Source organism: Littorina saxatilis, linkage group LG10, assembly GCF_037325665.1.
Source record: "Littorina saxatilis isolate snail1 linkage group LG10, US_GU_Lsax_2.0, whole genome shotgun sequence".
Classification (NCBI taxonomy): domain Eukaryota; kingdom Metazoa; phylum Mollusca; class Gastropoda; order Littorinimorpha; family Littorinidae; genus Littorina; species Littorina saxatilis.
The window spans coordinates 40,603,206-40,618,579 of NC_090254.1; the positions used below are offsets into that span (position 1 = coordinate 40,603,206).

The 15,374-nt window shown below is 47.3% G+C and overlaps 2 protein-coding genes across 2 annotated transcripts in view; one reads left to right on the forward strand and one right to left on the reverse strand.

Annotated features, from left to right (window-relative positions):
- LOC138978847 (uncharacterized) overlaps positions 1-10,831 on the forward strand; it is a 43,986-nt gene extending 33,155 nt beyond the window's left edge. The window contains exons 38-51 of the mRNA XM_070351637.1: positions 161-469; positions 749-967; positions 1,207-1,458; positions 2,025-2,393; positions 2,745-3,086; positions 3,826-3,991; positions 4,472-4,656; positions 5,216-5,496; positions 5,925-6,072; positions 6,316-6,424; positions 6,856-7,088; positions 7,677-7,988; positions 9,536-9,613; positions 10,572-10,831. Coding sequence (XP_070207738.1) covers positions 161-469; positions 749-967; positions 1,207-1,458; positions 2,025-2,393; positions 2,745-3,086; positions 3,826-3,991; positions 4,472-4,656; positions 5,216-5,496; positions 5,925-6,072; positions 6,316-6,424; positions 6,856-7,088; positions 7,677-7,988; positions 9,536-9,613; positions 10,572-10,652 — 3,084 coding nt within the window. The 3' untranslated portion in view covers positions 10,653-10,831. The remainder of the gene's footprint in view (positions 1-160; positions 470-748; positions 968-1,206; positions 1,459-2,024; positions 2,394-2,744; positions 3,087-3,825; positions 3,992-4,471; positions 4,657-5,215; positions 5,497-5,924; positions 6,073-6,315; positions 6,425-6,855; positions 7,089-7,676; positions 7,989-9,535; positions 9,614-10,571) is intronic.
- Positions 10,832-11,152: 321 nt separating this feature from the next.
- LOC138979253 (fucolectin-3-like) overlaps positions 11,153-15,374 on the reverse strand; it is a 37,239-nt gene continuing 33,017 nt past the window's right edge. The window contains exon 3 of the mRNA XM_070352014.1: positions 11,153-12,409. Within this exon, the coding sequence (XP_070208115.1) occupies positions 12,180-12,409 (230 nt within the window). The 3' untranslated portion in view covers positions 11,153-12,179. The remainder of the gene's footprint in view (positions 12,410-15,374) is intronic.

Here is a 15,374-nt window from a genome sequence, read left to right on the forward strand (position 1 = left end):
GATGCTTTGCTGCTGAAAAGTTTTCATTGTGAGGATACTGCGTGTCCCGTTTACTTGTTCTAACGTGCAGACGCTTTTAAGAGTTCTATCTTTTGAGTAACATTTTGGCCATAGATTATTTACCTGGTGACGTCACTAACCTTGTCTTCGCTTTGTGCAGGCGTCCAGCAAGCTAGACCTGGGCCGTGGCTACGTCTACACTGTCACCTCCGCCCTCACTAGCTCCGACGACTCGGGAAATTCCGTCAGTACTCGTGTGACCACGCCCCACGCTGACTGGCACACCCTGGAGGCCCGCCTGAGTCACGCGGGACACGCCCAGGACTTCAAGAGCTCCGCCTACCTCAGCACGCCCATTCTGGACGCTGTCAGCGCCGCGGGCACTTTCCGTTACACCACGCCCTTCGACTTCACCGCCACCGCTTCCCTGGACACGCCCTTTGACACCGTCAAGGACTGGAAGATGGAGGTAGGAATGGTGCGCGGGTTGTGCCACAATGTCTTTGTTTTGAGATAGTTGATGACTTGACTGAAAGATGGAGGTATGGATGGTGGACTGATTGTGCCACAATGCCTATGTATTAAAATGTTTATTGACTCTCTTCAATAGTAGTTCCTATTAATGCACTGTTGTTTCATCTTTTTATTTGGGGGCTTATGTTACAACTTTTTTTCTTTCGTTTTTGTTTTTCTTTCTGTCTGTCAGATATTCAAAAGTTACAATACCCATTTTTTTCTTGATACGCAGATGATCAACGGTGAGCGCGGCACTCAGAAGACGAGTCACGTGATCCTGGGCTGGTCAGGCGACCAGGAGGTCGTCATGGACGGCACGTGGCGTCATGACAACAGCTGGTACGAGCGCCACCTGCACACTGACGTCACTTTGGTCACTCCTTTCGACGCTGTCCGCAACACCAACTGGATGTTGGAGCACCACGCCACTCAGGGCAAATATGAGCAGAAGGTGAGACAGCCAGCCGTGTGTTTGTCCAAGACCTGTCTCGTGCTGGGTTTGAACTCTACTTCTTTTTGGAACCAGTGAGATGCTTGAAAATTGCTGGTCAGCATATAAAGTCATGGTTGTGAAACCATGTTTGGTTGTGTTTAAGAATAAGTCCCATGTAAATCATTTGTCTGTAACTTTGACATGGTGCGCCAGACTCTGTATACTTGACTGCAGCTGTCGTCTTTGTTCACTCACAGATGGCCGGCAGCCTGAACGGCGACAAGCTGGTGGACCTTGACCTTGCCACTGTGAACGGTGACCTTCCCGAAATGACCCTGACCCTGAGGGAGCCCTACGCCATGCTGTACTCCCTGTCACGCACCAGTGACGGCGCTGAGGCCACGCTTGACTGGGACCGTAACGACCCAAGCAGCAACGTCCGTCTGACGTCACGCTTCACTGGCTCCACCAGTGACGTCGCTAACACACAGCACGACCTGGAACTCAAGGTGCGTCAACATGTTTACTGAAGTCTAGAAGGAAAAAGATAGCGAATTTAAGGAGTATCTGTGAACTGTCGTTAAGCTAGAACTTCTCTTTGAGTTAGCAACACAATGCATTGCTATAATCAATCCTCTTATCTCCTGCCCAAAGTATCTGGCGGTTGATGTATTGCAGAAGCAAGGACTTACTTGTCAAACGTCAAAGCGTACCTTCACTGTTATGTTATTGAGTTAGCTTCCTCTTCAAAACATCTTCTGACCCAACTCTCCTATGACAATCGTATCATATTACCTGAGTGAGTAAATAGACCAAGACTGACACATTGCCGAGTTCCCCATAAAACACCAGTCTAATTAAAGTAGATCTACGGTTCGCTTTTCTCCATTCTTATTGAACATATCTCCGGTTTGTATCTCTTCAGGCTAGGCAAAGTAGATCTACTGTTTGTTTCTCTCCATTCTTATTGAAAATATCTCCGGTGTGTTTCTCTCCAGGCTAGGCAAAGTAGATCCACTGTTTGTTTGTCTCCAACCCAATGAAAGTTAATCTACATAACTGTGTGTGTGTTCAGGCCATCCAGCCGAGCCGCACTGTGGGCATGACCTACACCCTGCAGTCCTCCCCACAAAACACCGCCAGCCAGGGCGAGCTGTACTGGGGCAGGGGAAGCAACCACAGACTGTCCTACGTCCTTGACTTCTCTGACCTCAGCCGTCGCTCCAGCAACGCTTACGAGGGCAAGGTGAAGGTTGGGCTGATGTCACGCGCTGTGCAGCTGAGCGGAAAGGTGTCCCGCAGCCCGCTGTCACGCCAGATGGACGCTACCTTCCACTGGGACGCGGACCGTGACGACAAGAAGCAGGTGGCCGTCAAGACCAGCTGGACCTCCGGGGACAAGAACAAGGCTGACGTCACGCTCAGTCTCCCTGCCATCGACCAGGTGGGAAGCCTTGGATACCACAGTCTCTCGCAATTGTTAACGCAGGATCAAATCGAGCATCGCCATGGATACCAGAGTATCTTGCAATTTACATATGACCAGATCGACGTGTTCGAGTTATGGGTTGGCATCGGTTGCCGGATTAATATCAAAATCATGTCATTTGATGTCACGTTCTATTCTTATGAGGCTGTGTTGCTCCACGTGTTGCGCCGTTTCTGAATTTTATTTAATGAAGGACTTTCAAAAAAGTTGAAAAGGTTTCCAAAGAAACAAATCTTAATTGTCGTGCCATATCTGCCCTTAAAGTGCTGTAGTGTTCTAAAGAGGATGTGTTTGCCCACGTGACAGGAGGTGCGCGTGCAGAGCGAGGTGGCGGTCAAGCAGGGCAAGACTCTACTGGACGCCACGACGGCCGTGACCTACTCTCAGGACGCCAGCAAGGTGCTGACCCTCAGCTCCACACTGCACGACACCACTGGCGCCTGGGACTCCGGCAGCAACTACACCCTCCACCTCACCTTGACCCACCCCCACACCGACCTTGACCTGGCCATGACCTCTCACCTCGGCGCCTCCAACGACCGCTATTCGGCCGCCGTGGACACGTGGTACCTGACGTCACGCCGCGAGCGTAAGAACATGGCTCTGAGGGGAGAGATCGACCAGCTGCGTCGTCTGATCAGTATGGAGGTCAGTTGACAACGGGATTTTATCCCTGTATTTCTTTCCTTGAAATTGAATATTATGCAATCTTTTTAGCACAAAGAGAACATCAATAAATGCCGTAATGTTAGGAACACAGCCATTTCTTCTTCAAAAATGTGTTCGATTCTGCACTGATCGATCTTTTTTTCAGTGAACATTGTTTAACCCTGTAATTACCACTGCCTGTGTACAGATGGTGAGCCCAGTGAAGAACATGTCGTTAACCCTGTCATTACCACTGCCTGTGTACAGATGGTGAGCCCAGTGAAGAACATGTCGTTAACCCTGTAATTACCACTGCCTGTGTACAGATGGTGAGCCCAGTGAAGAACATGTCGTTAACCCTGTAATTACCACTGCCTCTGTTCAGATGGTGAGCCCAGTGAAGAACATGTCGTTAACCCTGTAATTACCACTGCCTGTGTACAGATGGTGAGCCCAGTGAAGAACATGTCGTTAACCCTGTAATTACCACTGCCTCTGTTCAGATGGTGAGCCCAGTGAAGAACATGTCGTTAACCCTGTAATTACAACTGCCTCTGTTCAGATGGTGAGCCCAGTGAAGAACATGTCGTTAACCCTGTAATTACCACTGCCTCTGTTCAGATGGTGAGCCCAGTGAAGAACATGTCGTTAACCCTGTAATTACCACTGCCTCTGTTCAGATGGTGAGCCCAGTGAAGAACATGTCGTTAACCCTGTAATTACAACTGCCTCTGTTCAGATGGTGAGCCCAGTGAAGAAGATGTCGATGAAGGGAGAGGTGAAGAGTGTGGAGCCCTACTCCCTCACTCTCACCAACACCTACGATGACGACAAAACAATCCGTGCTGACGTCACCCTCGACACCGCCAAGCGCTCCTTCAACGTCAAGACCAACTACGATCTGGGTGAGTGGAAAACCGCGACTTCAACAGTCACGAATGTCTACGTTATGGCGTTAATAGGGAACGAGTTCTGCTCTTGGAATTCAAGAAATTTCGCAGATGTAGAAGGTCAGATCTTTGCTAAAATTTTATTTGACATGATGTGCTTAGTCGTCTTAATATTGCGTGTGCACTTTAGCATTTTTTTCTTGAAGGTTTTTCTTTTGGGGATTTCGTCTTGAGAAAGACTTTCCGGTGTGAATTATCACAAAATCTGAAAAACAGCTATATTATAAGAGTGCTGACTTTTTATGCAACAATAAAATAGAATAACGAAAAGAGATAAGCTCGATAGGCTCATCTTCACAACACTCTTATCACTAACGTCGTTTCCATTTAGCGTAACAGATCATCTGGAACGCATATATCACTAACGTCATACCCATAACGTCTAACACCTCCCAAAACGCTCATATCTCTAACGTCACACCCCTAACGTCACAGCTCACCCGGAACGCACGCTGGTGATGAAGGCCTACTACGTCAACGACACTGCCTTCAAGGCGGAAATGTACCGTGATCACGTGACTGACGTCATCACTGACGCTCTGCTGGCCGTGCGTCTCAACACTTCCACCCTCCTCCACTCCCGTCTGCACTGGCGTTCCGCTTCACTGAACGAGCTGCAGGTGAGTGCATTTAAACACATATCTTGCACTTCTGTAGTACCTGTACTTCTGTAGTACCTGTATTTATGTTGTACCTGGAGTTTTAGGATCAACATTTGCTTCTGTCTGGTGCGTAAAGAAAATCTTCTCCGCTCTTACAAAAACAGCGCATTGGCCGCTTTCACTGCGAAGTGCTTTAAAGATAGAGAACCACCTCAGTATGCGTGTGCAATTGCTGCTTACAAAGCTATATCGTTCCCCCTTCTCTCTCTCACATAGAAGTAACACCATCAAGGCTGAAGCTGATACCTCACTAGAACATAAAGACCCATCTCAGTATGATGATGTCACTGCTTATAAGTCATCTAGATCTCCCTCTCTGCCACGCAGGAGTTTTCCATCGAGAAATTCATACTGTGCTAGAACAGCAAAGAACCAGCTCAGTATGATGATATCACTGCTTTCTAGTCTAGATCCTCACACAGATGACTTGATATAATTTCACCCTCCACTCAAACGAAAAGTGTAAAACAAGTATGGGTAACCTAGTTGACAGCCAGCGTTCCCCTCTCTCACCCAGGAGTACGCCATCCAGAAGCTGAGCAGCTACGCGTCACGCAGCAAGACGAGCGCCCAGAGCGTGAGCGAGGCTGTGCGTGAGGAGGTGGAGGCGCGCTATTCACGCAGCACAGCTGCGTTGGCCGAGGACTTGAGGCCGCTGATGGAACTGGTGGACAGCGAGATGAACGCCCTGGGCGCCCAGCTCCACAACCTCAGGCGCGCCCTGAACAGGGTGTACCGCCGTAACCCCTACCTCAGCCAGATGGGAACCGCCGCCACGCAACGCTTCATGGCTCTCCAGTAAGTCTGTCTGTCTGTTGTTGGGTGTTTTTTTTTAAGAAATTATTGTATGAAAACATTTCTTCCTGCCCGGAGAGCAGTCAGGCTGTTAATGTTTTAGAATGTGTCCAAGTAAAAGTGTGAGTAGATCTCAGATACTGAGCTGAATCTTTTACAGAGGATGGCATGTCTTTTAGTCAAACGTTACATCTGTGCTACAGGGATTACCTGGGCCAGGTGTCTAACAGCTACCAGCGTGTGAAACAGGGGTCAGTAACAGTGTAGTGTGTGTTACAGGGACTACCTGGGCCAGGTGTCTGACAGCTACCAGCGTGTGAAACAGGTGTCAGTAACAGTGTAGTGTGTGTTACAGGGACTACCTGGGCCAGGTGTCTGACAGCTACCAGCGTGTGAAACAGGTGTCAGTAACAGTGTAGTGTGTGTTACAGGGACTACCTGGGCCAGGTGTCTGACAGCTACCAGCAGAAGGTGCAGGAGTTGAGCCAGCAGATAAAGGGTTCTATGGACGCCATGACACTCTACCCTGTGGGAGAGAAATACCAGGAGGCCGTCAAGGACCTGCTGCAGTCTTTCGGGGTCAGTGCCCTGCACGTCGCTAAATAACAATACTCCCTTCATTTTAAGACAGGATTTTCTCAGATTGTTTTAAGTATTTTATGGGGGGAGGGGGGGGGGGTGCTGGAATTTGAATCTGAAACTGACATCTAGTTTTTATCGAGTTATGCAGACAAGTTTGCCAGAAATTAGGAAAGCACATACAAGTGACATATCACCCGTTATTCGTACTCTGTGTTCTGACCGTGACCATTTCTTCCACAGGATGTGGTGGACAGTGGCGTGGATCGCCTGACACACGCTGTGGTCTCCCTGGACTCTTACCTGTTGGAGGCACGTAGACACACCATCCATATGTCTGACTACGTCACAGGTAAGTGACACAAACAGGTGTGACCAGGTGAGAAAAGTCAAGGGGAAAGAAAACAAGAAAGCCTTGTTGGTTTGTCAGAGGCATTCCTTTTATTCTCAGCAACCGCGGTAAAGGTGTTTTACCTTACTTCAGAGAACCGTCATGGGCGACGCTAGTAGAGACAGACATTTACTGCAATCTTTCCACCTGGATAAATCGTACACATAGGAGGTCGGGAGCTTAGTTAGTTAAAGCATGATTTAACGAAATAATCATGTGACTGAGATCATATGTCACACTTATTGACAAGAAGAAGCTGGGTTTTGATTTAAGGTATGAAAAAGGCCTTGTATGAATTGTTCTTTGCTCAAGTAGAACTGGATATTTCTTTGTTTGCTCGTCATGCATGTGCGTGTACTTACCTAGCTCTATGTTTACTTGTGTTATAACAGAGGTGGCACACAACGTGAGCGCACACCCCACTCTGCAGTACCTGAGGAATAGCCTTGACTTTACACCCTATATTGAGACTGCCGCCAACAGACTGAGAGCTCTGCGCATGCCCGAGCAATACAGTTCCGCCATCTACAGCGCGTCATCACGCATGAACGAGGCTGTGTCTGACGTCATTGACTTGGAAGCAATGAAGCAAGTCAAACAGGCGTACAGTGAAGTCTACCAACAGGTAATAATTGTAATATTCGCATTTAGAGATTTCCCCCAAAATAATAATTGTCCAAACAGCACTGAGATACACAGGCCATAAAACATGTCCAACAGGCGTACAATGAAGTCTATCTTGAGAACTTGTCAAATTATCATAAACCTTTTCCTTTCCAATGAAGCAACTCTGACCCAAAAGTGGACTGAAACAGTAGGTAATATGACTATAACCTCTGTAAAGATATACATTAATGAACACATTAGTTTACGAAGGAGAGTGAATGTGCTGGTTGTCTGTATTTTGAACGTTTTGTTGAAAATCCCCGATAATATTACTGTGAGAAGTTGCGTTTGAATTCAGAAAACGCGACCTTATTCAGTTGATTTCGGACTGCCGTGTATGGCAGGCATATAAACAAGACCGTGTTGGAATAATAGTAAATAAATCATTGTGTGACATTTCTCTGTGAAGGTGTAGCTATCAACACATCATCATTGTCTGACATTTCTCTGTGAAGGTGTAGCTATCAACACATCATCATTATGTGATATTTCTCTGTGAAGGTGTAGCTATCAACACATCATCATTGTGTGACATTTCTCTGTGCAGGGAGCCTGGGCCTACAAGTACTGGCAGGTGGAAGAGAACATGAAGAACCACCTGCACAGCATCGCCACCCTGCTCAAGGAAATCGTCCAGGAGGAAATGGAGATCTACACACGTCACTTCCGCTTCCTGCAGAAGAGTCACGTCACCGTGTGGGATCCCGAGCACGGCGAGATCCAGGTCGAGACCCAACTGCCCGTTGCCATGGAAACGCTGGACTCTATGCCGGATGTGACCCCACTGGTGGAACAGTACAACGACGTTGTTGACACCATGGTCCCCGATATGGACACCGTGCAGTACTTTTATGACAACGTGAGTACACACACACACACACACACACACACACACACACACACACACACACAAACACACACACACACACACACATACATGCTCGCGCGCGCATTAGGTTGGAAGTACAGACAAAATCAAAACAAATAAACAAAGGCCACTTTTCAACGCAGTTGAAGCTACATTCCGGCTCGTGTAAACAATTCCAATTCAAATCTCAGTGGCCTGGCTTTTACAGGGGATAAGACCGTCCATACACCATCTCAGATCTCAGTGGCCTGGCTTTAACAGCAGATAAGACCGTCCATACACCATCTCAGATCTCAGTGGCCTAGCTTTTACAGCGGATAAGACCGTCCATACACCATCTCAGATCTCAGTGGCCTGGCTTTAACAGCGGATAAGACCGTCCATACACCATCTCAGATCTCAGTGGCTTGGCTTTAACAGCGGATAAGACCGTCCATACAGCATCTCAGATCTCAGTGGCCTGGCTTTTACAGCGGATAAGACCGTCCATACACCATCTCAGATCTCAGTGGCCTGGCTTTTGCAGCGGATAAGACCGTCCATACACCATCTCAGATCTCAGTGGCCTGGCTTTTACAGCGGATAAGACCGTCCATACACCATCTCAGATCTCAGTGGCCTGGCTTTTACAGCGGATAAGACCGTCCATACACCATCTCAGATCTCAATGGCCTGGCTTTTACAGCGGATAAGACCGTCCATACACCATCTCAGATCTCAGTGAAATGGCTTTAACAGCGGATAGGACAGTCCATACACCATCTCAGATCTCAATGGCCTGGCTTTTACAGCGGATAAGACCGTCCATACACCATCTCAGATCTCAGTGGCCTGGCTTTTACAGCGGATAAGACCGTCCATACACCATCTCAGATCTCAGTGGCCTGGCTTTTACAGCGGATAAGACCGTCCATACACCATCTCAGATCTCAGTGGCCTGGCTTTAACAGCGGATAAGACCGTCCATACACCATCTCAGATCTCAGTGGCCTGGCTTTAACAGCGGATAAGACCGTCCATACACCATCTCAGATCTCAGTGGCCTGGCTTTAACAGCGGATAAGACCGTCCATACACCATCTCAGATCTCAGTGGCCTGGCTTTTACAGCGGATAAGACCGTCCATACACCATCTCAGATCTCAGTGGCCTGGCTTTAACAGCGGATAAGACCGTCCATACACCATCTCAGATCTCAGTGGCCTGGCTTTAACAGCGGATAAGACCGTCCATACACCATCTCAGATCTCAGTGGCCTGGCTTTAACAGCGGATAAGACCGTCCATACACCATCTCAGATCTCAGTGGCCTGGCTTTAACAGCGGATAAGACCATCCACACACCATCTCAGATCTCAGTGGCCTGGCTTTAACAGCGGATAAGACCATCCACACACTCGGGACATATACCAACAATTAACATCTTTCCTGCTTCCTGCGCAAAGTCGTTTTTTTCATAAATTAATTTCTGAAAGAGACACTAGAGCTATCTGAATGTGTGTATTCATATCTCATGTTCGTTGCTCGTTGCGTGTTGCAGTACGTGCCCAAGAAGAGCTGGTGGAGCAACAACACGACGACAGAAGACAAGCCTGACCAGCTGATGGCGGAACTCAAAGTGAGTCCACAGGTCGCCCTGTATCCCTAGACCCGTCAACTTGCCCATGTCTTCACTAGAAGGATGCGTACTGAAAAGAAAAAGGCACAGCCAGTATTTAGCATCCTTCCACAATTTCTGCAAAAGTTAAAGGCACAGTGCAGCTCACAGCCTTCGTTTTGCGTTATTGTTGCAGCTGAGTGCATTTACAGTTCAAAAATCCTCCTGTGGTAGTAAAACAAACCCAAAACTACCCAACGACGACATCTGTGAAGCTCGACAGTTTCTTGTTCACGCGAGTGCATAAATTAACCTAGTTATTACGTGGTGTTTGGTCGGAGTTCGATTCAACTGAGTGATTCCGGCCTCCATTTTGTTTTACACAAACTCATGATGACGTCTGACATAGTTTGCTAGTGACGTGTCTTTTTGTGCATGATGTGGTGATCACCTGATCTAAATTTAGATCCAAAAATAGGCCAAGACCAGTCGGGTCCGAGTACGAAATTAATTCGTAAAAAAATCGCAGTTATGGACTCTTTGGGTGCAAGTCAATGAAACTTGGTAGTTCTTCTAACGGATAGCTGCCTGAGGTATGACTAAAAGCCCCAGGGGCTCCGTGCACCTGGATTTGACAAGTGCAGTACCTTTAAGCTGAAAAGGCTACTTTTAAACAACCAGTGTATGAAAGCAGCACCGTCATGGAGCTTTAAATCTCATTTTACAACGTGTTATAAAATAGCCATTGTCTATTTAGTTTGAACACTTACGCTACGTAAGAAACACATGAGTGTGGGTTATTAAAACCACATAGGAGCTACTTCATCTGTTCTTGTAGCTGTTCGGCTTACATTGTGTAGGCCCACTTTTGATGCAATGTAACAGGACAGAATTTGTAATAAAAGAATCTGTCTTTTTTCTAAATCTACTCTCGTCTGTTTTAATGCGGGAAATTTTACACAAACTGTTCTTGTTGCAGGATTACACTCCGGCCAAGAGCCCAAGGAAGTTGTACAAACGCAAGTACAACAAACGCGCTCCGGCTGTGGCCGCCATCTAAGTGACGTCATGTCGTCTGCTTACGAATTACCTCCCCTGAACCGACCGACCTTCGCTTCGTTTGACCAACAATGAGATTTCTCCAATTTTATTTAGCTAGATGGAACAAAGTTTGGAAACTTTTTTTTTTAACGACAACCGTTCTCCACAACCTTTGAGAAATAAAAACGTAGAAGCATACTTTTCTGAATTGTGTTTTGCTAACTTGAATGTATTGTGTGTGTGTGTGTGTGTGTGTGTGTGTGTGTGTGTGTGTGAGCACTGGCAGTATCGAATTGTAGTGTAAAAGAAGCCACACATGCATGGCCTTACTCACAAACAAACACACACAAACTTACACACACGCACACACAAACTAAAGCACACACACACACAGACACACACACACACACACACACACACATACACACACACACACACACACACACACACACACACACACACACACACACAACCAGAAGTACAGACGCGCGAGCGAGGAAACACTCTTCTTCAGACTTTTACAATTTTATTCGCACAGAAGTTAAACGTAGCACAAACATTGCAACAAATTTCGTCATCCATTTGAACTAAAAACATTACTTCCCTTATCAATTCCTTCAAACTTTCTATGCAACAAAAGGTATTTCACTTGGCTATTTGGCACACTTTTCTTTTTATCCAAAATTTCTTTTTACAAAGGTCATCTGACCACCGTTGAAAGGAGAGTATCCCAGAAATGAACCTGACAAAAACGTAAAATACCAATACAAAAATTGACGAACATTCAGCTCAGGTACAATTTTGCAACTTGTACATACAAAAGGAAAGTCAAATCAGTTATCTATTCAGAATAGGTTGTGTTCTTTAGCTGTCTTGTGTAGTTGCTGATGCTCAGTCTCTTGCGAGAATGACACATACATAGAATTTTATCTTACATACGTGAGAGAGACCACCCACGAGATAACCATATCGTTCAATTCACACGTGGGTATACCATGCAAATGAGGTGTTGTCAAACTAGTCTGATTTTCAACTGCTCATAATGCCAAATTAGGTCACTGAGACAAAAGTCATTCCAACTAAACTTTTTGCTTGGTGTTTCTCCTGGAAGATTTTTTTTATGACTAACACGTCACGCTATACTTCCAGAGTGACGTCTCTTTGCGTTAATGTCAAAGATTGCACAAGGCTTTGGAAGAGATCGAGGTTCCACACTTTTGTCACCCCTCTGTAATTCATGTGTGCAAAAGGTACACACGCTAGATTAAGTTATAAGTACTGCAAGACTACTGTAAATACTTTCAAAACATAGATATAACTACAGTCGAACCTGCCCTTGTGAACACCTTTCAAAGGCGACCACCTGGCCACAACGGCCGCTCCGAAGAATCGGAAACGAAATTTTCTTTCATATGATTCCCTTTTTGTATAACGACCACCCGTCTGTAACGACCACTTTCAGTCGGACCCTCTGGTGGTCGTTACACACAGGTGCCACTGTACCATAAAATAGCTTCAAGTACAGGGTCAATGCAAACAGTGTCGTTCAAGGCACTGCCAGCACCTGCACCTCGCACAGTGACAGAGGCTCCCCTGGTGCGTTTGTGACGCGTACAACGCGACCCGTGATTGGCGGGTCGTCACACACCAGCTCTTCAGTGACGTCACGAGACATGGGTCCCACGTGATGATGACACCGCGTGACGGAAGCCTCGGGATACGTCACTGGGTCCTTGTCGTACACGTCGACGTCAAAGTCGTGCAGTCGTGGAGGCTCTGCAACAAACATGTGTTCACATTTCTGAGAGTTATGTTTCCCAATTGTTCGGTTCCCCTCGTCCTGATGCAGGCTCTCCTTTTCAACAACAACGTGTTCACATTTCTGACAGGGATCTTCCCGAATAGACGAACTCCGGAAATAACTATGTCGGGTTTGTATGGGTTGTCATAGAGTGACTACCCTTGCTTTTGTTGGGGCAAGCTTTTGACACGTGCTCCTTGTCCACGTGTGTCAGACACATACCCCGCAGCACGCCTCATTCTCAAAGCACGAAAACGAGATCACGCAACACCACTTCTTCACACACTGCACTGGTTACCTATTCAAGCCCGCATTGACTACAAACTGTCCACCCTCTGCTTTAACTTCTTTTCTGGCTCGTCTCCTGCTTACTTCTCTGAACTCCTCACCGTCTATTCTCCAGCAAGACAACTCGGTGCCTCTTCTGACTGTGTTAGGAAACGCTACCGTTGCTGAGCTTTGGTTCAGTTTTGTGTGTTGCATGTAGTTGACTTATTTGTACTTTGTGGGAAAGTACCGATATTATATTTTGTAAACACAATATTTATGCTTGGACGAGAATGCAGGTGAACTTTCTAGTCCTGTCAAAACAAGTTGTTTACCATGCTGTTTTAGTCGTGAGTTCGTGGCGTTCGTTCGGATTAAGTGTGTCGGCGCTTTTGATGTACGTCATAAGAGAATGTCGCTAGTTTAGTCCATGCACGGCTCGTATAATGTAGTTGTATCATGTTCGGTCTGGAATATTCTCGAGATTGAGTATTTACTATATATGCCAGCGCGATTTGAATGTAAAAACGCTTCTATTTGAGTTCTGCTACGTTGTGCAGTTGTATGTATTGAATGCTGAATAAATCCTCGAACTCAATTTGACGAGTTGTTTTCTGCTGCTGCGAAGACGGGCGACGTAGAATAAAAGAACACAACTATACGACATTTGAGAACTTGTGGCAATCTCAAGTGTCGTGTAACAATTGGGGGCCAAGCCAAGGATCTACGTTTAACGCCAAGGGTTTTCCAGTAACAAAGACAGTCAAGACAGTCACAGGAGGTAGCCATCAATCGGGTGTATCCTGAGGGATCAGTATTGAGACTACGGAACCGTGGATTCGGTGTGACTGGTGAAGAGTTTGGTAATCGCCGCAGCTCGGTACGGTGAGCGACGCCGGAGTGTATCGGGATTACAGAGGTTAGCTGCCGTTTGGACGAGACGGACTTCGTCGCGGAGCTAGTGCATTAATACTACGAAATACGACTGAGGTACGTCGTGTACGTATCGTGAGCAGAGTGCGCCGTCACGTTAGACGAGGAGGGTGGCAGCCTGCGTCTACGAAGGTGAACAGCGACGAGAGAAGCATCGGAGGTGCAGTAGAGACTGTGTTCTTTTAGAAGACTACATTCGTCTACGTTCGTGGCTGTGAAAGAATACAGACGAACGCACCGGAAAAGACCAGAATGGCTGAGTTCTGGGCAAAAGGAGTTGAACTGGGACTGAAAGGCAAGCAGCTGACGGAGTTCGTCGAGTCCCAGACACGACTGCTGGCGCAGCGTGAAGAAAGACAAGCGCAGCGTGAGCGTGAAGAAAGACAAGCGCAGCGTGAAGAAAAAGAAAGACAAGCGCAGCGTGAAGAAAGACAAGCGCAGCGTGAAGATAAAGAAAGACAAGCGCAGCGTGAAGAAAGAGAAAGAGAAGCACAGCGTGAAGAAAGGCAAATTGAGCTGAAACGCTTAGAGCTCCAGATAGAAATGGAGACGAAACGCTTAGAGCTTCAGACAGAAATGATGCGTGTTCAAAGTGAGCACGAGACACCACGCCAAAGAGATAACCAGCAGCAAATGTTACACAGGGCACCGAAACTTCCAGCATTCGCTGACGGGAAGGACCAGATCGACTGCTACCTTGCAAGATTCGAGAGGTTCGCTGAGAGTGCTAGATGGCAGCGCGACGACTGGGCGATTCAACTCAGCGCACATTTGACTGGGGCAGCACTTGAGGTCTACACTAGACTCTCAAATGATGACGCCAGAGACTATGATGTACTGAAGGAAGCTCTGTTGCGTTGCTACAACTTCACTGAAAGGGGCTACCGTCAACGCTTCCGCGAATGCCAGCCATTGTCTGGAGAGACACCGAGCCAGTTTGTGGAGCGCCTGTCGTCATACCTGCAGAAGTGGGTGGAGTTATCAGGTGAAGAGCAGTCATACGAGAGTCTGCGGGACTTGATCGTGAAGGAGCAGTTCCTTAATGCCTGCCCGAAGGACCTGGCGACCCGCTTGGAAGAGCAAAAACTGCGGGGTTTGAAGGACATTACTGATGCTGCTGAGCGTTATCTCATTGCTCATGGAAGGACCCTGGGGACGTCAAAGTCATCGAATCCTTTCCAGAAGAGCGGGAACCAGGGAAACCAACCTGCCAAGGGACAAACTGAGTCCGCACCATCATCCAATGAAGGGCAGAACATAACGTGTTTCCATTGCAATGCCAAGGGCCACCGAGTCGCCAACTGTCCCCAAAAGAAAAATAACGGACATGGCAATGACAAAGCGCAAGAACATCGACAGAGATATTACGACAACAAGAGGCAAACGAGTGGCTCGAACCAACAAGTATGTGCGAGCAGCGTCATACTACCAAGGGCTGCCGAGCAAGTGGATACACCATCGGACGTGGAAGAATGTCTATCTGATGGCCAGCTTCTACTCGCCAATGGCAAGTCAATCTCTGTCGTCGCCAGCGCAGCTGTGTCAGTGTCGAACATGCCCGTGTCGAAGGGATTTGTTGAGAAGCAGGAAGTGACTGTTCTCAGAGATTCGGGCTGCAATGGAGTCATTGTCAAAGAGGATCTGGTGCCAACAGAGAAGTTCACTGGTGACTTCAAGTGGACGCTCATGGCTGACAGCAAATGCGTGAGGGCACCAGTGGCAAAGATCCAGATAGATACT